Below are 23,813 nucleotides of genomic sequence, written 5' to 3' on the forward strand. Positions count from 1 at the left end.
ATGGAATAAAAGACTGACTCGGGAAATTTAAGTGCTGGGAAGCACTTTCTTCAGCAGCTACCTGCAGCTTGCGTAGAGATAACACACAGAGCAAGATTCTTGTTGAAAAGCTGGGCAACAATTCAACCATTAGTATTATTCTAATGAGCTTTATAAAAAGAAAAAGTATTGAAATAAAATGTTCTGTGAATGTTAAGGACAGAAGCAGTCCAGTTTTGTTGATGGTGCACAGACTAATTAGAAGGTGTTTTATCAGGCAGAAAGCTCCCTCAATATCAGTGATGAACCAAGAGGCTGAAGCAGACAAGAGAAAGAGCAAATCTAACAAGATTAAAAATCTTCATCCTGTTTCAAGACGCACCCATGGGTAGGGAGAGGATTTATTACATATGCACACTGCTGCTTTAATAAAAAAATCAAGTGTTTAGTCATTGACACAACAGTAGTGATTACACTGACAAACATCTACATACACGCTGCAAACATCATGTTCTTTACAGCTTAATTAACTATGATTTGAGGTTTTGGCCACTTCAGAGAGAGGGCTTATTCAGAGACTGCCCATAGCACTTTTAATGATGACCCATGTTTAAGAGCACTGAGAGGAATTCAACTTGTTTTCAAGGAAAAGCCTCAAATTATAAAGAAAAGTGATGAAAATTTTAGAAATTTACTTCTGAGAGGCTGAAAAATATTTGTACATGATTTACAGTCTAAGTCAGTCAATTACCAAATCGACATTTTGGCACAGATATACAGACTCTAAACTACCCTCACAAAAATCTTGAACTTACCCTAACCATTTTTTATTTATTTTTAATGAGGCCATACTGGAGCAGAACATCTTCTGATCTGTTCAGTATGCCTAGACTAGTAAAGTTACACTCACAGAGGAATTGTTTCTGGCTTTCCTTCTTCCTTCCAGCCTATAAAGGCCATTCCTGGCACTGATTCAGAGGAGAAAATTACAAACCAGTACTATCAGATTTTTAATTTCTGCCAGAACTCACTCAGAGTCAGTCTGGTTATTTCATAGTTCCTCCCAGATTACTAGCACAGATTAGCATATCTAATGATAGTCTGAAGCCAATCCATACTATTACAGTGCAGAACAAGCTCACATTTATGCATAAGTGCCAGCTTGTTCTACACAGTAATGGCATGGATTGACTGTGGAGTTCCAACTGCCCTTATCCAGTTATGCAGAACAGATAATGTACTGCCTTATTGCCATGGTTTTCTTATTATCTATTCTGCATAACTGGATAAGGGCAGTTGGAACATCACACCAAATATCTTCTGTAACAGCCAGACAATTCTTCCAGCTGGAATATTTCTTCATCCTGACAGATTTCACAGGATACGCACACTTTGTGGGAGTACTGATGAATAATGAGAGATCCTTACTGCTCTGAAGACCTGGTCACCTTGACATTTCAATACCTCTGCCCCACATAGGAAAACAAAATTCAGTCTACTTTGTTTCAGACGTTTAATACTAATGTCTCACAGTACCCAGAAAAGACAATATCCTAGGACAACAAGCTATTTAAGTGAATTCAAGCTATTTAAGTTAATTAAACCCAGAAATCAGTAAGTCACAGTCAAATTCTACTTTCAGAAGTCTTTGGGCCAATCCTTATCAAAGTAGCTCCTATCCACTAAGGTAGTTCCTATTCACAAAAATCACAGATCCTAAACGGAAAAGATAACGAGCACAAATTACTGCTTACTGATCACATACTCAGATTGACCTGCAAAAGAGATGTATTTTTTTATGCAAAAAGACAAGGAAGTCAGAAATAATTCATGAGCTTATTATGAACGTGAAAAAATATTGCATTCAAGCTTAAACTGCAGGGAGAACTTAGTACATGTGTACACAAGCACGCTGTACTTTACTATCTATGGTAAATTAAATTACAATCAAAACAATCTTACTCTTGGTAAAACATTAAAAAAAATCAGCAACTTTAAGTACTACATAGCTCAGTTTTATGTCTTTATGACAGTCAATAGTTAAATAGAGGCTACGAATCCTTGGATGATCTGAAGGTAAATGCAAGGAACACCAAAAACTTAGAAACACACAGGTGATCCACAAATTCCTACAAAGAAAAAGTACTTACAATTAAAACCAAAGTAGTCTCAAAGTTGGGTAAATGGGAAGTCAGTGGACAGTTTTCTTAAGCCCAGAATTTTAATATTTGCTTTATCACTGATTCTCAAACAAAACGTTTCCTAGCAGGTCTCCAATACCCAAATCACTTAATACCAAATCAATACCTCCACACATCGCTGCCTTTGGAGAACATGGAGGAGCGAATGACCTCAGGAGCCATCCAGGCATATGTCCCAGCTGCACTCATTTTGGTAGTTTTATGCCACTCCCTGGCCAAGCCGAAATCCGTGATCTTCAATATCTTGTTGCTCAGATCTCCGTTCTCCACCTTTTCGAGTATCAGTACTGGAGAAAAGGGAAGGGAGGGGAATAAAAGGTAGGCAAAGTAAGGCTAGTATTTATGCAAAAGGTCTTCCTGGAGATCTCTCAAAATTGAAGATTCTCCATGACTTTTGGTTATTCAAACATAACACCTTGTTACAAGTTACTTCAAGCTAATCTTTTCATGTGATAAATGAAAATCTGTCTAGCCAGTAACTTCAAATCTAAATGGAATGTTGAACCCCAGAAAACAAATAGTTAACTATTTAGTACAGCACCTAATGTTATTCTGCATAATAATTCTCTGCTAAGAGGAAGTGAACCACTGTAACTTCTAGAAGCACAGATAAGGGAAGACATTTCCTAATTAATCCTCTCTCAGCAAGCCAGTAATAGAATCATTTTCTTGAACTGCTTAGAGGACTTTTTTTTTTAATCCAGATACACACACAGGCTGGATATACCCCTTGAGTAAATGCATTAAGAGCACAAGCTCTACATATGTTCTTGTGATGTGGTAAAACAGTGATAACATGCCCAGATCAAAACCTCATCAACTCTCTCCCCTCAAGCTTCAGCAAGGAACAAATGAACCACAAGACAGAGGTACAAAAGTAAGCTTTGTTCAGCCCTTATCTTCCAGCTAACTTTTTCTATTATTATTTCTAGCAGCTAAAGAAATGTTAACAGAAATTCTAGCAAGTCTCCCACTGATTGCAAGGGAAAACAACTTTCCTAAGACACATGCTCCAACTTTTTCTTTTATCACATATTGATCGTACTTAAGTAACTGTCGGAATAATATAAATGAATCTTAAATTTAAAAGCAATGATAGAGAGATAGTGGATTTGTAAAGATAAACTTTGAAGCAAACAAAATCATGGGCTTTGAGCATGTTCCCACTTCCATCCAGATGCACAAGCAACAAGTGAATCTGTGCTTCACAAGGCTTCATATGGTGTGAATCAGCTCAATAGCAGGACAGAGGACCAAATATCAGTTTGGCTGTACATACCCTCTTCGAAAGAGATTATTTAAATCTAATTACCTTTCTCTGTAGTAGATCTAAGAAAATAATGAGTACTTACACAGACCTTTTCTATCCATAAACTTTCTTTTGTCAGATACAGGCTGTAAGATGAATTACCATAATAAAAGCCCACAAAGAAGGACAATAAAAGAGCTGCATTTACTTCAAGACCTTAATTCCTTAGTTACATCCTTGGCTCCCCTCTTACTTTCCCATAATAACGAACGCTACAACCTAAAATTGCATAAATTAATTCTAAGAATTATAGCTCTCTCTAGCACCTGTTTCAGTCCTACTCATCCAAGCAGGCTTACTTCTGACAGCCAGGAATCCCCCTAGCCTGTCAGATTTTCGAGTCCAAAGCCTCAACTCTCCCTCCTGCATTCACTCAGTTTTCAATGAATTATCTTGTAAATACATGAAATATCAATTCCTCTCAGTTTCTCCCTTAATCTTCTTTATGGTGAAGACAAGCCAGGTTGCTAGGACACCAGACATGCATTTCACTTGGATCAATATGGCCTCTTTCTCATGAGCTTGATACATAGCCAGTTATCTCCTCCCATTTAAAGCTTTTAGTGCATGTCCTTTTCTGCAAGTACTTTATCTTCTGCACTTATTAGAACCTAGCACAGAACACAACACAGACAGATACTCCCCACACTTGAAGCAGTTGCATAGTTAACTTACCTACCTTGCCACCTGCAAATATATGTGGACCATTCAGGGTAGAACTGTGGCCAGATAGTTATTTTTGAGAAGTCAACAGAAACATCCAGAGATAAAGCATCTATACCAAAAACCCAGCTAATCTACCTGTTGAGTGGCAGCAAACAACACTACATTTGTTGCCTAAAGCAAATGCAAAGCAAAGCATGGAGGTTTGAACTAAATTGTAGCAACCTCGGGTGAAGGATATCTCATGGAATAACCCAGGACCAGTATATAAATATCCATATATTCCTGAAGCCAGCCCTTCCATATCAAAGGTGTCCCAGATGAGAGAACCAAGAAAAGAATGGATCTGAATAGGTCCTGCTAGCACCTACCAACATCTGCCCTTGATCAGGCTGTCATGAAGACAAATGTACATCATTTGGATATGTCATCTGCACTACTAAGATTTTAGTAATAACTTCATTACAAGGACTTTGAAGAATCATTACTGTTAATGATTCAGTCCCACTGTTTAACTTCTTTAGAGCCAGCAAAATGCTAGTCCTGATAGACAACAGACAATCAAGACACTCTAGGGCAGAGCTTAGAGGTGCAAAGGTAAGAATTAAACATCGGGCCTCCTCTTATCTAGGTAACAAAGACTTCTTTCTCAGAAATGAAAATGCCTACTAAGATCCTCACAAACTCTTTAAGAATACCTTTTGTGCCTTACAAGAAGCATCAAGGATACCTTCACATCAGCTTCTTGTGAGAAAGTTGCCTGAAATACAGAGAAAAGAGTGCATCACCCAGAGGTGAGTTAGGTAACGAGTTAACATTTATTGGTTTGACAATAAGATAGACTAACAGGAAGAAAAGTGTAAAGCAGAATAAATATAAAGACCATTTGACAGGACTCTGATGCAGTCCCTAATCATTCTGTCTGACATGACAGCAAGTTAATAAACTATGTATTGCCAGAGCTAAGAAAGCCTGTCTTTTATTGTTTTCTGTTCTTCTTAGCATGCCTGCTCCATGGAGCACTGGACAGTGCAGGATTAACAGCTAAAAGGACAGAGTTAAGACTGCTGTTGGTCTAATGAGACCTTTAAGGACAGTTCTTAAGATGGAGTTTCACATTAGAACACTGAAGTTTTACTAGCAACTCATGAATTTTCACTAACATGCTCAGGACTGGGACTATACATATCTAGGACTATTATGCGTTCATACAGAAGTCACTGCAGTGAAAACAGCAAAACTAAAAGCTGCAAGTTTTCCTACTGAAGACTGCACTAGTTCACCACAACAGTGGTTGGTTCTTACTAGGCAAAACAGAAGCGTGAATGAATTCTGAAGATACACAGGCAAATTAAAAAAGCATCAATTGAATGCTAGTCAGGTTTCAACTCTGCCATGAACTATAACAGCAAGGAAAAGCAGAAGGCAAATGATGAACATTTTTGTAGACAAAGTCCTGTCTTGCATACATGAAAGAGATGCACACCTCCCATAGCCTCACACATTCAAAAGAGGGATTTTGTCACCTTCACACTCCATCCCTTCTCTATCCCCACAGATGATTACAGTGAAAGTCGGACTGAAAGAAACAAAAATCATCTCAGACCAGTAGTCTTCTCAGGCTCCATCACTACCTGAAGTGACAAAGTCTGTCCAAAAAGGGATTTAAAGCCTGAACCTAATATACATACCCAAATTATGCTCTACAGAAACCTCTTATGACCAGAGGCATATCTGTGTCAAGTTCCAGACTCAAACCACGTCAATCTCTCCTCAAGAGCTGCTATACGCAATTTCAATTAAAGAATCCTTAAACACTGAAAGGCTTGGAACATCAGATGTTAGAGAGCCATCTGGTGAAATTCAACATACTCATAGCTGTAAGATTTTGTCAGTGCTCTGAAATCTTCTAATTAAAGTTCCCAGAAATATACTGTTCTATTAAGAGGACAGCAAATCTAAATCAGAATGGTACTGTTATTAAATTAGTCTTAAATAAAACAGTACTTGGTACCACACCAGCAGCTGGAATTCACAGTTCATTGCATTTTGTACTACTTGCATTAATGATCAATGAAACATTCAAAAAATCAGTGGTAGATGTCTTTGTCAAATGCACAAAACTTTTCTGCAAGAAGGAACTCATTTCTAGACATAAACAACTGTTTTCATTACTCATACATCTAGCAGAAGTAGATGAGATAGAGAGACAAAGGCAACAAAAAAGCAGAAGTTTGCAACTTTATACTGTTTAGTCAACGTACATGTAAGAATTCTGCCTGAATTGTAAGAAATCCCAAAGAGGGCCACATCTACCACATCAATATTCACTCCTGCTTATGAACTATCACAATAAGCACTAAATTGCTGACCAAACTGAATGGACAGTATTTTCAACGTTACATTAATATTCCAACTTAAATGACTGCAGTGTTGCTATAGTCTTAATTCTGTTTAACTCAGTTCCTTACTATTGCATGTTTTTGCTCCATCTAATTATCCCAGAAGCATTAATTGGTCCAAGTCTCTTCCCTTCTGCCACAAAGTACATATTTCTGTCTTTCCTTTTGTTTTCTTCAGCTCTCTCACACCACTACTTCTTCCACACACACTATATAACAGAAATATATTTCCACTGAATCTTTCAAGCTGATTACTTATAACATTATAAAATTTTATTTAGGTTCTAAATCGCTCACTTCATAAAGCCTCAGTGAGACAACCTCCTATTTTTCATCCTGTGCTACACTGCATCCAGCAGACGTGAAAAGAAAATTTTCACAAGGTTTTCACAAGATTAATTAAGAAAATTATCTTTGGCAACAGGAATAGCTACTCTTTTAATTGTCTCTTTCAACAGCACAAGGCGCCTATCAAACACAAACTTCCCCTGGAAGGTATTAAGTCACATTTTGTTCTATTTGTTTCTTTTGGCCTAGTTACTTTGTTTCTCAACTACATTTTGAACAGATGCTTACAGAGAAACTCAATCACCTGTACAACACCCTAGTAACAGATTTTTTTCCTCCCAACAGGCCTTTGCTCATCTATGCCTATCTGACTCACTGTTACTCTATGATCACTGTTTTTGACAGCAGTAAAGGTCAGCAAGCAGCTACAGAGGGGAACTAATGCTTACCCTGTAATAGCTGCAATGTGAAAGTCTCCTGCTGCAGTTGAGCACTCACTGTGAGTGGGGATAGTGGACACATTTCTTGCTCTATCATGCAAACAGAATAGACCACTGTGGCTTCACTTACCAAAAAGCAAACAACAACAACAAAAAACAACGGAAGTTTTATCAGATAACAGACAAGCATCAAGCCATTTGCTTCCTCTATTTAGATAATTCATGAACTACAAGAAATATCAGATATTGAGTCCATCAAACATCAGGTAAAAGGGTGTTTCAGAAAGAAATGAACAGAGTAAAAGATTTAAGGAAAACAATGCTGCTTCATTCTGAGATCTTTAAACGCACAACACGACCAAAGTTTCAGTTTGAGAGTTGATATTCTCATTTCCTTTCCAAAGGAAATTCAAATTTGCCCCCCTCCCCAACTCTCCTCCCCCCAGAAAATTAAAATACTTCAGGTAAGTTTCAGAAGTAAATTAAAGACTGGCTGAAAATAAAAGCAAACCAGAGGGGGACAAATCAATTAATATTAAAGGATCCAATCTAGACTCACTCACCTAACTCACTGCAGAACATACTAAAACATCATATGAAACCTTGCCTTGAACAAGAGTTCTCCACTTGACCTTGTGTGTATTCAAATGATTTGTTTTCCAGACTACAGAATACAGTTATCCAAATTAGATGAGCTTAGAAGGCACTTTCCGAAAAAATCCCACTAAGCAGAGGGTCCATGTACATGAAAGTTAGCTACTGCACTTATGATTTTTCTCCCTGACACACACTGGAATTTCAACAATTATGGCAGCCAATTTCAGTCTGAATTATTTCTGTATTTGTCTCCCTACAATCTAGGTAGAATCTTCACTTTGTTCAAGTACACTTAACTGTCTTACAGATCTATTTCCAGTCCAAACATTTTCAGCTACTGGCTTTGAAGTTCATTTCAATGTAGTTGTATTTTTATACTGGAGACTGAAGCAGAAAAAAAATGACAAAGACCTTCCATCTTTTGCATGGTCCAATTACAACTTTTTATTTTTACTTCTATCTGAAAAAAAAGAAAGGTTAGAAAATTCCACTGTACACCAAAAAAATCCAAGATGTTCTGTCAAATCTTCAAGGCTCTTATTTAGAAAGTACTATAGTAATAGGGAGCATTCAGTATAGCAGCATAGTTCTTGAACAATTCTTATTTGAATAAGAAAACTACCTATAGATAAAATGAAAATGCTTTTACGTAGAAGAGGATGGCTTCACTGAACTTCCCATGACTGTTCCAGTCCCACTCTCCCCTCCCATGAATAAGCAAAACTTCCTGAGATAAATTCCAGCTCAGATGGTGTTGGGGGAGGGAAGCACACATCAGATAAGTAGAGAAAAGGACTGTCTTAGTTTATTTCTACACATTGCTGCATTATTTGAGATGCATGGTCTCAAGTATCAGAAGGCAGCTACTAAGTCTGCACTTTAACTAGCAGGAAAAAGAAAAAAAAGCAGAGTCATTGGAAGAGGGACAAAGAACTAAGAATGCCATTTATTTATTTTTTTTAATTGTTAAATCCTACTGGCAGTACAAAAGCATCTTGTCTTGAGTAGAGAACTAAGCTTCTGGGTAAGGATTTCAAACACTCACTCCAAAATAAAATCTTGCATTGTAGTGGCTTGCCAAAATTTAAATTGTAATTTTAGCTGTACCTGCCACAGTCAGCCAGCACAGCTTTGCTTCACAAGTATCCAGATAATGAGCAATCTGCTCCTGATCCCACATTCAAAGTACTTTAAGTGATTAACAGATCCACACATGGACTGAGTCCGGGCTTTCCACATGCAGCCTGCACCCACCTTCCACTGAATACTCCGTCATACATTTCAGAAGGAGTGCATCTTTATGCTAATGTCTGCTTGCACTGCAGAAGGTTATGTGTTGCTGCATAAGATCCTGCACACCACAGAACTCAAATCCTGCTCAGAATTCTACACCTTAGAAGGAAAACCAAAGAACATAAATATTGCCTCTAAGAAATAAGCAAATATTTTCTATTATTAACCATTCTGTAACATCACATTAAAATATATACGCACACAATTTGGAAGGAAAAGCATTTTAATTATTGGCTACGTGAGGGTTCAGTAAAGCAATAAAGCTGGCCAACTGTCACCTTCCATCAACCTAGAAGAGGCGATGGATGTGACAGCACAGCAGTTCTCTGATTTTAAGCCGTGCAGTACAGCAACTGTAAAGAGCTAACACATAAGGGGGAGGGGATAGGAAAGGCCTCCAGAGCCACGGTATATTTACAGTCCCTCCTTTCTCCTAGCCAAGATGAAAAAGTCTTATTGCTTTAATGATCTGGTACAAAACACTTGGTGTGCTCCTGGAGAACGCTCAGGTGACTTTACTGGAAAAAATGGTGTTGTTTGACTGTGGTTTCAGATTAAATCCTACTATACTGCTTATATTGGAACAACCTTCTCTCTCATGCTTAGATAATTTTACTCTTCATAATCAGTTAAATGCTCCAAGGAAAAACGTAATACCACGGGTACCCAACACAGATTCATTATTTTGCCAAGTTGTATCAGTTTAAAAGCTTGCAAAAAATCAACTACAAGAACAATATCAGGCAACAGTGAAACAAACAGGAAAAAAAAAAAACAAGAAAGTAGACAATGAATGACATTTACATCAACTGTCACTCAAAAGACCTTCCAAAAAGAAGTTTAATAACATCAGTTCAGCAGAAGCCATTTTCAGACAAACAGAAAAATGAAACTAATGATGGGAAAGGAGCACACAACTGTTTTGCTTTGGCTCCAATTAAGACATCTCCATGACACGCTCAAATACTAAGTATCCTTCATACCCGGAACATAGATATTCATAGTCTAGAAGATAAGGGAATCTTAAAAACTTCATAGACAGCAGAAAAAAGAAGAAAAAAAACACTAAAGTTTTTGTTTTTTAAATCAGACTTTAGTACAAACATTAAGAAAACGGAAGCGTAATTCCACTGATCTGAACAAATGTAAATGGGCTCAGAGATGTCCAATCAACACAAAACCACAGCTCACTACAGTAACACCCAGGCTTCCTCAATACTGCAGCTTTACGTTAAGCTGAGTAAAAGAAATTGCCAGCTGCTGAGAAAGAGGGCAGTCCTGCACTGTTGCACAAGTCCACATAAGACAACAGCTCATACCACCAGAACAGCTCACCAAAACCACCAGGAAGCTGTCCACTTTTGGAGGTGTTAGATTTCTTTTAATTCTGATTTACACACTTCAATCACGGCAAGCTACAAAGCAACGTGATGGAACTTTAGCCATGCCCCCCAGCTGCCAGATGACCACAATCATATCAAAATCACACACTATGCAAATGATTACAAACAAGACAAAAAAAATCAAATCAATATATCCAAAGGCAAGATTGATAACACTTCAATAAGTAGAATTCAACACATAATTTTCTGTTGATAATTAAAATTATTGATTTTTTCTTTCCAAGATCATTTTGCAACATAAAAAAAAATAAAAAAACAACCCAAGGGCAACAGAAGTCTATTTTCTCTAACATCTTTTCCTAAACATATACTCAAATAGGATAAACAACAGAAAAGCCCAACATCTCATCCCTGGAGGAGTTCAAAGTCAGGCTGGATAGGCTTTGGTCAAGCTGGTCTACAGGAGGTGATCCTGCTCATAGCAGGGGTTAGAACTATATCAACTTTAAGATCCCTTTCAACAGAAGCCATTCTGTGATTTTATGGCTGTTCAGGCCATGGTTCACATGCATCCTACTGCCCCGTTGCATCCCAAAAATCTCTGCAGCAATTATTTAGAACAGTTCTGTTGGAGGGGACCTTTGAAGACCATTGTGACTAATCACCTGACTACCTGAGTGCTAACCAAAAGTTAAGTCTGTTAATTGAGGGTACTGACAGGTGTGGGGCACCAGCAACCTCTCTTGGAAACCTGTTTCAGTGTCAGTAAATAAGTTGTTCCCTGCTGTCTAGTCCAAACCTCTCCTAGTACAGCTTAATGCCATTCCTGTACATCCTATCAGTGATCACCAGGCAGAAGAAGCTAGCACCTCTCTCTCCTCTTCCTCTCCTCAGGAAGTTGCAGAGAGCAACAAGCTCATCTCTCAGCCTCACTTCCTCCACACTGAACATCCCAAGTGACCTCAGCCTCTCCTCGTAAGACATGCCTTCTGGCTCTTTCACTGTTCTCCATATAGACAATTCTTTACTACACTCCTGAAATGCTCCAGGAATCCCCAGTTGAAGCACAGTAAGCATTGCAACAAACTCAAATGCAATGGCAGAGATCTTTCCCTCAGTTACTACTAAATAGAGCTACACTACCATTTGCCACACATAAGCAGCAAGCTTGTAAATCAACTAGGCTGGAGTCACACTCAGGATTTGCTTGGATGTTTCCAGCCACAACACAAGCAGCTAACCCATTACAATTTTGTAACAGCCAAAGAAAATCCCAGAAGTCTGTTTGAGGAAGCAGAAGAAGACGTGGCACAACCAGGATCCAATCCCATAGCTCTGAATCACCCAGAACTTTAGTATAGCAGATAAGGGATTTCAGAAAAAATGTCAAATCTGTACACGTATAAGCTGCACCATGCTACCATCAACACCACAGTGATTACTCCACAGGCTGGGAACCAAAGATGTACTATTATCCACATAAGCCCTCTTCTCCCTATATAAGGAACACTAATGAAATCAAATGACGTAACAGTAAATCATTAAACACTGTGATAGACTTTTTCATACCTGGAAGACTTTTAGGTCTGACAGAGAGGTAACATTTAGCTCACCATTAGCAGTCTGACCACCAATAAGCAATTATGAAATACGGCAACCTTTTGGAAATCAAAGTCACACCAATCTAGCTGAAACTACCCTAGAAACAGAAACATTCCAAAAAAGCAGCTTCCTAAATCAAATGCTATATCTTGCAATCTTCCAAACAGTCTAAAGCTTTTCTTGTCTTGTCATAAAGGAATGTGCATCAACTTCAAAATAGATTACAACCAATATTAAGGAAACCATCCTTGATTACGATTCATCATTTCAAAGAACAAAATCACGCTTAACTTCTAATAATTCAAGAATAAGTTTGCTTGCCTCAGATATGTTGAAATTATTAAAAGCATTGTTTGATGAGGAATGCAAAAATTAAGCTGCTGATAGAAGTCTCTCAAAATGCAAAACAGGTTGATTGATGTAAGAGCAAAACAAAAAAAAATGCATCTGAAAGTCATCCTAACTTCCCAGAAACATCACAAAGCTATTCTCAATTTATTGCTTTAAAAGAAATTTCAGAAAACCAGATTTATCACAGCTCCATCACAGATGGTCAGCTACTGAAGCCAGAGGATCAGCACACAGATGCTGAGGTACACTTCCTGTATGATGGGGGTTGAGCCTGCTCATATCTGTTCTGCAGTTCCACATGCACAATCTAGAGAAAGTGCTTAGTATCACTACACTTGCTTAATACTTTCTTAGAACAAATAGCCCTCTATAAAACTATACATGGCAGCAGAGAAAAATGGAAAAGATATTAGGTAGGTCTTTAAAAGTTCAAAACAGTTTCACTTCTAAAAATGAGATAAATTCTCTCCATTACTGTCTACCAAAACAGAGGATTCCATCTGTTTTTGCTGCTTGGTGGGGACAGAAGTATCTCAAAGTATTCTTCTGCATATCAAAATTACTTCATGGTTTTTCCTTTTTTGCTCTGTAGTTCATAGTGAAAACAGCAATTAATATTCAACTAAAACAAAACATTTCCAAAATGAAAACATCTCCTCCCAGAAACCTACTAACACATACTGAAAATAGTCAGACTGCAGCATGAAAGCACCTGTCACATATCTCAGAAAAGTAGCTGCACTTATTTAGGCATGATAAAAAAATAAATTTGAAAAAAAAAACCCTACAAAATAAACAATCTCCCTACTACTTAGAATTCATAATGTCTCAACTACTTCAATTAGAATTGCCTTCAGCTATAACTCACACCTTCTGAAATAAAAACACATGAAATTAATGTATTGCATTCTATTCAACAGACACTGTAAGATTACTACTACGAATTTCATCACCATACTACTGCATTCAGAAAGGTATATAGCTCTCTGGAATTTGTTAACCACAGTACAAGTGATGAGAACATAAGCAGAAAGACTGATGCTCTAGGGAGATGCAAAAAAGAACAGAGAAAACAGAACTATGAGTTCAGCACCATTAGCAGCATCACGTAGCGCATCCACAAAACCTGATAATTACCAAAGTGTAGAACCCTGTAACAGAAAGGAAAGCACAGCAACGACAGCAGAGCAGCAAGGCTGCAATAAGCAAGAGATTGCTCAAATGCAACAGCTGTAGGTACAGAAATAAAGGAAAGAAACTGCCTACCTTCAGAAGACCTCAGGTACGCAGGGTTCTCCAGCAAGATGCATTTGCCTCCACTGCCAACCCATCCTGGCTCCACCCCTTCTGGTCACTCAGGTGTATCGCTTGCACCTGAGCTCCCCTGGGTTGGCCCTGCCTTCCCACCAGGTGTTACAAACACTGTTTCAAGCCATGCCATAGCATTTCTGCTACAAACCTAAAAAGTCATCTTTAATCACCTCTAAGATAAACTCAGCCAGTATAAAAGGCTTGATTTTACTGTATGGACTATTTTAATCTAAATTAATCTCACAGCTTTCATCAAAAAGAATTATTTTATCTTACTTTTCTCTCACAGGAGTAGGACCAACCAACTGAGGCTGAATCAATAATCCACCCAGCAAAAAGTACTCAGGCGTCCTTAAAATAATTTCACTATGCTTTACATGAAGCATTACTCACATTCATTTCATATCACTGACAAAGGAAATCCATTTGGGTAGAGGTACAACACTGGAGACTTACTCAGCAAATTACATTGAAGTGGAAGAAGCAGTAATAGCACTGCAGGCTTCCGAACTACTCTACCAATGTATATTAACCATACCCCAAGAAAACTTCCCTCAGTGATGCAATCAGATAGAGCAAGAGGTTTACATGAAGCATTTTTCCTTCTCAGAACAGACCAACAGGAAGAATGTAATTCATGAATGGATTGGGATCCCAATACTGCAACAAGAAACTAGATAACTAATCACATATTATCAGCACTGCTGTTTAATACTCAAGTAATGTTTTCCTGAAACTGGACTTGAGCTAGTTGCAAACCATCCTTTTCTTCTAAATTCTGACTGTAGTTTAAAAATAAAAAATAAAGAACAGCGAACATTTTAATTCCTAGGAACAACTGTTCAGAGACCATAACTCATCTCTAATAGCATTTTTATGAACAGAGAAAGGCTTAACGACTGTGTGAAACTAATAATCAAAGGTACAGCAGACTCAGAAGACTTTCAGAAAGCTAGAGCTTTGATTCTCAGGATACACACACTTACCTTGGTGCTCCTTATAGGCAGTGAGGTGAACACCTCCAAAGAACAAGAAGGAAAGAACTACCAACTTGACTGAATCGGAGCTGCTGGGCTTTATTTTGAGCTCTGTCCTTACCTCTTTCTTTGACTTTGGACATGTCACTTCCCTGCTAATCTGTGCCACTCTGTGGAACGCAAATAGCAGCTTTTACAAAGCATTTTGCTAAGTAGCATGAGTACCCTCAGCAAAATCTTAGCACTGTGAAAAGATCAACCATATTTTGCTGAGCCAGCTAAAAAAAAAGCAAATACACTTCTGCTAGTTCTCTGCAGAATTAGTTAATGGGCATTACTCCTCTAACAATGCTGGCATATCTAAGGCTGGCAGACAAATAGAAACAGCTTCATTATTTACAGTACTTCACTGAAACCAGCAGGACTGCCCTTTTTGAACTTAAGCATTACATACTGAACTCTTTACTGTGGCCAGAAACAAGACTCCAATCAGATGAGAAAGGGAAATGACAAAAGTTGTTTCAAACACAACAATGTTTTCTTCAGTGGGCATTCCCTACTGCCTTTTTTTTCCTCCTATAGCTTCATATTTCCATTACTTAAAAGCCTCCACACTGGGAGAGGCCTACTAACAATTCTATAGCAGATGCTCAGTGGAGCACTGACATGCAGGAGAAAAGGCAAAGGTTAACAATATCACCAGATGAAAAGGAGAAAGAAGTCAGATGATTCTGTCAACAGATTTTAAAAGATTAATTTCTTATATAGAAAGAATTGAGCCTCTTGAATCAAATGCCAAGGGAAAAAAGGATTCACCCCCTCACAGAAAAACTGAACAGCTTTCCTGGGTTATCCTCCTCCTATTCTGTAGTTACATATCTAACATGTGAGACTGGTAATTTCACTCACCTCCCAGGCTTGCTGTGTCAGTTCACAGCAAAAGGATTTCAGATCTCTAACAATAAGTCACAGGTGAGCAATCTGCTCTATAAAGATGTTACATGCTTATTTCCTGACAACATCCAGCAATGAGAACAGGCAGCTCAGAACCTCACCTCCAAAGTTTATATTAAAATTCCAACTCAAACGAACACTGCTTCTAAAATCTACAGGACCCTTTCTACACTGTTCAGCCATTAGGATTAATTTTAAAAAGCCAAGATAACAAAAATGTCAAATAAATTAAGAAAAATGGTGGAACAAAAATAAGATGTCTATGTTTTTGATTAAAAGGAAAACAGAAACTCACTACAGAGAGTGTTTCTTGACTGTGAAAATGTCAAGGAACTACACCTCCAGAATCTCCAAATAATCTCACAATGTTCAGTCTCCATACAAAACAGGAACTACCTCCAAAAGCAACACAAACCTTCTATTCTTTACTATGGCATCCAAAATGTTGAAAACAAATAGAGACTTCTTGGAGGTACCTACTAGTCGAGTCAACAGATAATGCTTCAGATTAAAAAGGATATTTTCAAATCTTTACATATAATTGGGTAATTTCTCAGACTTGCATTAAGGTACTCATTTGAGTTATTTCACTGCTCAAAATGTAACATGATTATTTTTAGATGGTTCAGCATGAAGTATCATCTTTATGCAATCTGCATCTGGCCGAATATAGGCAGGCATCTGAAAGCAAAGTATTATCTGATTTTCTACTACTCTAGCAAGAAATCTGACTTTAAATAAGCCAACTGTTCCTTCCCACTCCCCCATTTAAATCCCCAACTCTCATACTGACGACTCCTGCAGCTTCAGACAGTCAGTGGAAGTCCAAGCTAGCAGCTGGTTCTTGAAGACGAGACGGAAAAGGATCATACAAGTACCTATTACTAAATCTAGGCAGTACATATCAGTAGATCAATACAGCTGATGCTCTCATGGCAGCTCTAGAGTACTGGTAGATGTTCAGTACATGACAGAAGTTGCCTGCAAGAATCTTTTCCAAGATCTGGTGAGCAGAAGCTGCTCCTTCTGCAGAAGACACGTTACTGTCTATCCAGTTGGTGGACGGAAACTTGTACAAAACAAAGAAAAAAAGCAGCAAGTAAATTCTTCAGCCACAGAACTCATAACTTAATTCATTCTCAATTATCCATAGCAATGGAAAAGTTAAGTACATCAGAAAAACACACAAAATGCAAACAATATATACACTGTCATGCAATAATCTAATAATAAGAAATTCTCCCTCTCTCTCAGCTCCAAACACAGAACATCCTGGAATTATTCAATAGGCAATCTCATCGATTATCCTCTTCCAAACATTTCTTCCAAAATGAGGAATGTTCTAGCAATATATTTAGCAAAACCTTCCACTTCTCACTGAAGATTTACAGTGCAGCACAAGTTACATACTGCTGAATCACTGTGACAAGAGGTTTTTTTTTTTCCTGCCAGAACAGATGCTTTCTAACAGTTTGGTTGGCAATCCTGTCTTCCAGTGTCCCTCTCACTTTGCTGGTACTCTGTCTGGTACATTTCCCTTTCACAACTAGCAGTCACTAGTCTGAATGAAATAGTGAAAAGTCACGACATAACAGTATTTTATTCTAGAATTAGCTTTCATTCTAAGTCTCAAAAATGTTCAGATACTTAAGCAATCAAGTCTGAACAGCCTGCTAGTGAAATAAGACACTAAGTATTTGCTTAGGTAGGGAGAAAAGGCCCAACTCTTGCCTTAATTATTTATTTTTCACAGATGAAGACAGCCTTTCCTTAATCACTCGATCTTTTTTCTCAATGTATCAATATGCCCATACATACTGCCACTTGAAAGGGAAGAAGAAAGTTTAGATGTTAAGACTGTCTTGATTTTTTTCAACAAAACAGGGAAACTTTAATAGCATGAGAATAATATAGAAATTTATTTGATGTTGGGAGATTCTGCACAGACTTCAAATTTATAGCATTGTAATGGTTAATACTAGCTCTAGTAAATCTATTTAAGATATTAAAATTCCCATCTGTCAGACCTCTCTGCTAGATACTGCTGTCCTAAAAGCAAAGGAGGGCATGTGCCTGCATCTCAGCCACCCATTTCATAGCACTTCTTACTAATTCATGTAATAAATAAAAATGGATTCATACTAACACACTAACTAAATCACTGCAGTTAACAAGCAGATAGCTGATTTCTTTTGCCATCTAGAGAAGAAATAAGCACAGAGAAAGGACAAAGCCAAACAACTGCACGCTGACATCAGGATGGAGATGATCTTTAAGCCACTACAGTAGTACGCTCTTACATTCATAGATAATGGTTCTGTGTGTGCATTTGACTTCAAGGTAAAGTCTGGAAAAATAGATATACTAACAAAAAAACTGCACTTCAGACTGAGGACAACAATGCTATTACTTTCATGGAACAGAATCCAGAATCGTAATTAGTGATGCTCTAGTCCATGTAATTTAACGGGTTGGCTACATCCCACCACAAACAGCAGCTCAGTACTTTGGTGTACCGGTTCATTTCATTTACCTGAATTAACGTTTCTGTCACCATTAGCTCTGTGAGGGTCTGGAAGAAGTTCCCACTTGGTAAAGATTATTTCCCATAAGGAAATCAGGCTTAAATCTCATACAGACAGCAAAATATAGCAAGTAAAATAAAAGCTTGGGAGCATTGAGAAGCATACTCCAATTACAGTCACCCAGTCACTTAAGTTGCCTCTATGAAATGAAAGCATTTACATGTTTTTCTGTGGCCTGTTGCACCATGCTGTAGACAACTAAACCTCTCTGGGATTAAATTAGAGGATACAGTGGTTCACAAGAAAGAATTCTTCAAGTAGCATTATTCCCCTCTCTTCTATATGGTATTTCTTTCTGAAAATTTATCCCAGAACCCTTGCTGCTCAGTGCATAAACACTTACTGTTGCTGGACTTCAGGTCCCGGTGAATTATAGGAACAATTGCTTCCTCATGCAGGTAGTTCATTCCCTTTGCAATCTGTACTGCCCAGTTCACTAAAATGTCAGGAGGTATCCTTTTACCAGACAATATTCTATTTAATGATCCTCCACGGGCAAACTCCATGATCAAACAAAGATTAGGTTCCTTCAAACACACGCCCCTGAGGGCAATGATGTTGGGATGCTTTAACATTGCAAAGAGCTTGGCTTCTTGGCGGACATTCTCAATGGTCTGGCTGATGTCCTCATCAGGGTCATAGCGAGCTGCCTTGACAGCAACCTCATCTCCTATCCACACAGCTCGATATACTTTTCCGAAGCCCCCTATGCCAATGATTTCTTCCAGAACAAGTTCTGAGAAGTCGATCTCCAAGACTAGGAAAAAAGGAAAAAAAAAAATGAGGTAAATGTTTAGTAACTATGCAGCTTGTGTATTAATTCAAGGTCCATGTTGCCTGACCTCACCCTTATCGTTACAAGATGGGCCAATTTTCTACACAAAATTATACAAATGGAAGCAGTAGTCCCTTCTGATAATATTTCTTTAAGAACTAGTACAATAAAAAAGAACTTGTATTATGAAAACTTACTTAAAGTAGTTGTTCAGTGGTGATGATTGCAATATCATAGCTGTGAATTACACACTTAAAAGTATCACCATCTTACCATGCTGAAACGCTGTTAGGGATAAATCCTAATTTCTTGCCCTCAGTGATAGTGCAATATTTTGAAAACTAAAACAAGAGACACCCACGTGCTAATCTTCACTGATGTGACTACGGTGTGTAATGTTACAGAGTTTAAAGTTAACATCAAACACATCTTCTCTTGAATTCATCCCATATTTGAAAGTTTTTATTCAACTGCCACTAACAATCTTTTAGTCCTTCTAAAATCAAGCTCGTTCCTCCACAGTTTAAAGGCTTTGCAAACTTATTCCCCATGAGATCCGTCTGCCAATTGTGACAGTACTGACGATTGTGCAACAAACAGATGGATCAGATCGCATTCTGAGTACACAGAGCTAGCAATAAGGAAAGCAATGTTTTACCACTGCACAGCGCATAAAGCGCATTATAAGAATGCCTGTTTTCTTTTTGCTATTGTTCCACGAACAATAGGGTCAATGACAAGCCGGAGAAGGAGCAAACACGTAAGCCCGCAGCAGGACTCGCAGACGGCGCAGCGCAGCGCGGGCCGCCCGCGGCCGGACAGCGGCGGTGCTGAAGGGACAGCTCCCCACGGGCCCGCGGCCGCCGCGCCGGGAGGAAAGGCCACGCACGGAAGCCAAACCGCGTGGGTGCGCCAGCTGCTCCCCTTCACGAACAGTAACCCCTGCTGGACGCACACCTGAAGCAGCCCGGTGCACACAGGCGAGCTTTACGCTTCCAGGTGTAAAGACGCGACACCGCACGGAATTTTGCACTTTTGTTTCTAAGAACGGTCCTTAGCTTCGCCTTGACTGCGCGTGGTTTAATCAGAAAAAAGCTCACTTTTAGACAAGTTTTGTATTTAAAAAATAATTTGCATTGATTTAGTTTCATTTCACAGACTCAGCTGTACCGCTTCATGAGCGCACAAAAGACTAATTCCACTTTATCTTTCTGAATATGCTAACCCCTTTTCTAATATCAAGTCAATCTATCAGACATACTATAAGAGACGGTAAAGACAGTGGGAACATTTAGGGTGCAGGATTTACTGCTGCAGAATTTAAAGAAGTGCTATCATTGGTCTGGGACTGATAAGGAGCTGCAGGGCCTGTATGTCATGAACCAGAGGTGAAGCAAAGTAATTGTTCAATCAGTATTTATTATATCATATGATTAAGCTACTTGGCTTAGTCTGTCATGCATAAGAGCCCACAGTGCAAATGAAGGTCCTCCAAATGCACCCACTGCTGACAGCCTCAATAGGGATGCCAGGAGAGCACACTTGTAGTCGTCCTTCAGGGTATGTAGGTAAGGCTCAGGTGAGCACTGTCAGGATGGCTGAAAACGTGCAGTTACTCACTCCCAAACTCTCAGTGGAAGCAACATCTCAAGACCTTGCTCTCCAACACCTTCATGATACATGAAGACAAACTTCAGGAAGCAACTAAAAATAGCTTCTGCACTGAGGTGCGCATCTCTAGAATGTCACCCTGCATTACTGCTACAAAGTACTACTCCGCACTACTCCAATAAGCAAGTTAACGGCGGAGCATTACTCCAAGTAGCTTTCAAGTTAGCAGCGCCAACTCTAACAGGAAGCATCGCTCCTTGTGAAGGGCAGATGGATTTGAAACATCACATTTCAAAATCCAGCTCAAGAGCGAGCAACCTTTCAACCCACCCAAATCTCACTGCTTCTTGAACTTACTTCAGGGGAATAAGTTATGTTCCACTATGAACACATGGCTGCTTACTTGAGAAAAGAGGTAGTGTCATCCTGTTAAGGCAACAGAAGGGTAAGACAAGGATAAGGGGACACGGTGCAACTCCACAACTGTTCCTGAACTACCTTCCACAGAAATAATTCTCCTGTAGTGGGGCAGGAGAACCCATAATTGTAAAGACTGTGCTTGAACAGGCCGAAGCAGGAGGGAAGCTGAGGCTTCAAGAATATCTGTAGAAACAGTTCTTCCTAGCTATCAAAAGGCAAAACCTACTGAGCATTTTCAGCATCTATTGCATACAGGAAAAAAAGACCTTATACTGTTCCTGCAAGAAGGAAAGCCCCACTGCTGCCCAGCACAGTCTTTTCACATTTCCAAGGGCAATTCTACAAATGACTGAGCTCTCAACCTAAATGCTTTCAATCAGATGTGGAATAAGGAAAAAAGAAGCTATTAGCTGTATTCCTTAGAGATGCGTCCCAGATAGGACAAAGCATCTTTTTACTCCTTTTACTTCCTAGAAAAGGTTACTCATCTGAAGATTTATCTGTTCCCCCACAAAAACAAACAAAAGAAACCACACAACTTCATTCTTGCCCGAATCACCCATATTGATAGAGAAACAAGATCTACTAACAACCATTTCACATCGTTTCACTTTCCACAATTGTACGTGGCAACTAGAATAAGCAAAAATGAAATGAAGCTCCAAGGCTTCAAAACTGCTCTGAAATCAAGTTCAAACCAACCCCTCCTCACTTCCAGCATCACACCTTAATCACACAGCTCTCAGGTAGGCCCAAATATCCAAACTCTGATAAAACTCATTCAGAGGTGTTTTAGAACAGCGTTTTAAGTAGCTTAATGTCAAATGGAAACCCAGTAATGCAAATTAACATGGGAGAAAATGATAATATGCTTCCGGTTTGGAGGAAGGAAGATAATGAGCGAGTATTAGTAATGAATGATCTTTGCAGGACGCGACCGCTTCCCATGCAGCAACCTTAAGGACATCCTTAAAGGAGAGCCACCGGAGGCTGCACCGCTGCCCGGCCACGGAGCTTCAGCCGTTTGAAGCTTTACCAGCCCAACAAAGGGAAACGGCGATAAACGCAGACGCGGCGCCCCAGCGCTAGCGAACTTGGACACCGATAAGAAAAGCCCCCGAGCCGCCCCGCGGGGCCGGCCGTGCCTTGGCCAAGCCGCCACGGCCCCGGTCCTCCCCTCCCGCCCTCCTTACGCTGTATGGCGGGGGGCGGCGGGTAGCGGGCCCGCAGCTCCGGGCCGCCCCCCTGCACGCCGCTGCTCACGTAGTTGCTGGGGAAGATGCCGACGCGCTGGTCGATCTGCCCCGTCCACCAGCCCTCGTCGCCGGACACCTGCGAGTCCCGGGACAGCACCTGCACCACGTCTCCCGGCCGCAGGCTCAGCTCGTCCTCGCCGCACGCCTCGTACTCGAAGACGGCCGTCCAGAGCGGCCCGCCGCCCGGCGGCTCCCCGCCTCCCGCGCCCTCCTGGCTGAGCGCTGTCAGGGGCTCCATGGCGAGGCTGCTCCATTAGGGGGAGGCGCCCGCGGCAGCCGAGCGCTGCGGGGGGCGGCGGGGCCGGTACCGCCGCCTATTGTTCACGCGGCCCGGCCCGGAGCCGCCTCAGCCGAACGCGGGAAGGGGCGAGGGCGGGCAGCGCGTGCCGCCGGACCGCCGCCGCATCCCCCTCCTCCCCGCCCGCCTCCGCCTGCCGCCGCGCATCCCGGAGCCACCCGACTCTCTGGCAGCTTCGGCGGCGGGAGGGGAGGGGCGGCACGACTCCTCGCCCCGATTGGCCACCGCTCACGCCCGTCAACGCCTTCCTCTCACCTGATTGAGGGCTCTCGCCCCCATGGTCGCGCCCCCCCCCCCTCGCGCCGGAGCCTCGCGCTCGCCGGCGTGCCCCCCGATTGGCCCCCGCCCCGTCGGCCGCCGCTCCCCATTGGCCCCGCCGCGTCTCGTTGGACGGGGAAAGCGGCGCGACGCAGGGAGGCCCGCAGGCGGACGGACGTGAGTGGGCGGGACTAGCGCCGCCCGCCGCCAATCGGAGGGTGGGGACGGTCGCGGCGCCGCCGGCGAGTGGCGGCGTGGGTCCTCTGCGCGGCGCCGAGGCGGCGGTTTTGGGGCGGGGTTGCGCCTGCGCTCGGACCGAGGCCGTGGTTCGCGGGAGCGCGCTGCGGGAGGGGCGGCGCCATCTCGTGCTGCGAGGAGCAGCGAGGGCGCGAGTCGGTGCGGCCCGGGAACGCAAACGGGGCAGGAGAGGCTGTGGTTGTGCTTGTCCCGTGTGGTCCTGCTGAGCTTTACGCGAGGTTAATGCGGATGGCACAGGCGAGTGAAAAATGAGTCAAAGCGTTCTACTGAGTGGTGTAAGAGGGCGGATTTCTTCTTTTTTGGCTGCAGGTAGCGCTGATAAACCTGCGGGTGAAAAGTTTCTCGTGCAAAAGCCTCCTGTCTGGAAATGTTCGTTATCCCTACTGGATGTAATGTGTTCCCACATAAAGCCTTGGTGTTCTGCAGTGGGACTTTACGCCTTTCTCTCGTGCCAGTGGGGCTCAGCATGCTCTCTCCCAACTGTTCTTTTGTTACTCAACAGAGTGTTTTCACCATTAATCTGAGCTTACCCAACGTTACTGCTGCTGAAAGGGACTTCCCTGCCCCGTGTCACATGCCTGACCTGCTTTCCTGATTCCAGCAGCAGTGACTGCACGGCTCTAGAGTCGTTTCAGCTCATTT

General features: G+C 41.0%; 1 protein-coding gene across 1 annotated transcript in view; it reads right to left on the bottom strand.

Moving 5' to 3' along the window:
* MAP3K9 (mitogen-activated protein kinase kinase kinase 9) overlaps positions 1-22,606 on the bottom strand; it is a 41,887-nt gene extending 19,281 nt beyond the window's left edge. Inside the window, exons 1-3 of the mRNA XM_065755710.1 lie at positions 22,295-22,606; positions 18,639-19,052; positions 2,287-2,467 (exon numbers count right to left, since the gene is read on the bottom strand). Of these exons, the coding sequence (XP_065611782.1) occupies positions 2,287-2,467; positions 18,639-19,052; positions 22,295-22,595 (896 nt within the window). The 5' untranslated portion in view covers positions 22,596-22,606. The remainder of the gene's footprint in view (positions 1-2,286; positions 2,468-18,638; positions 19,053-22,294) is intronic.
* Between the last annotated feature and the right edge of the window lie 1,207 nt (positions 22,607-23,813).

The sequence above is a fragment of the Cyrtonyx montezumae genome, unplaced genomic scaffold (genome assembly GCF_038088225.1).
Source record: "Cyrtonyx montezumae isolate F1298 unplaced genomic scaffold, pur_monq_1.0 scaffold_10, whole genome shotgun sequence".
NCBI lineage: Eukaryota > Metazoa > Chordata > Aves > Galliformes > Odontophoridae > Cyrtonyx > Cyrtonyx montezumae.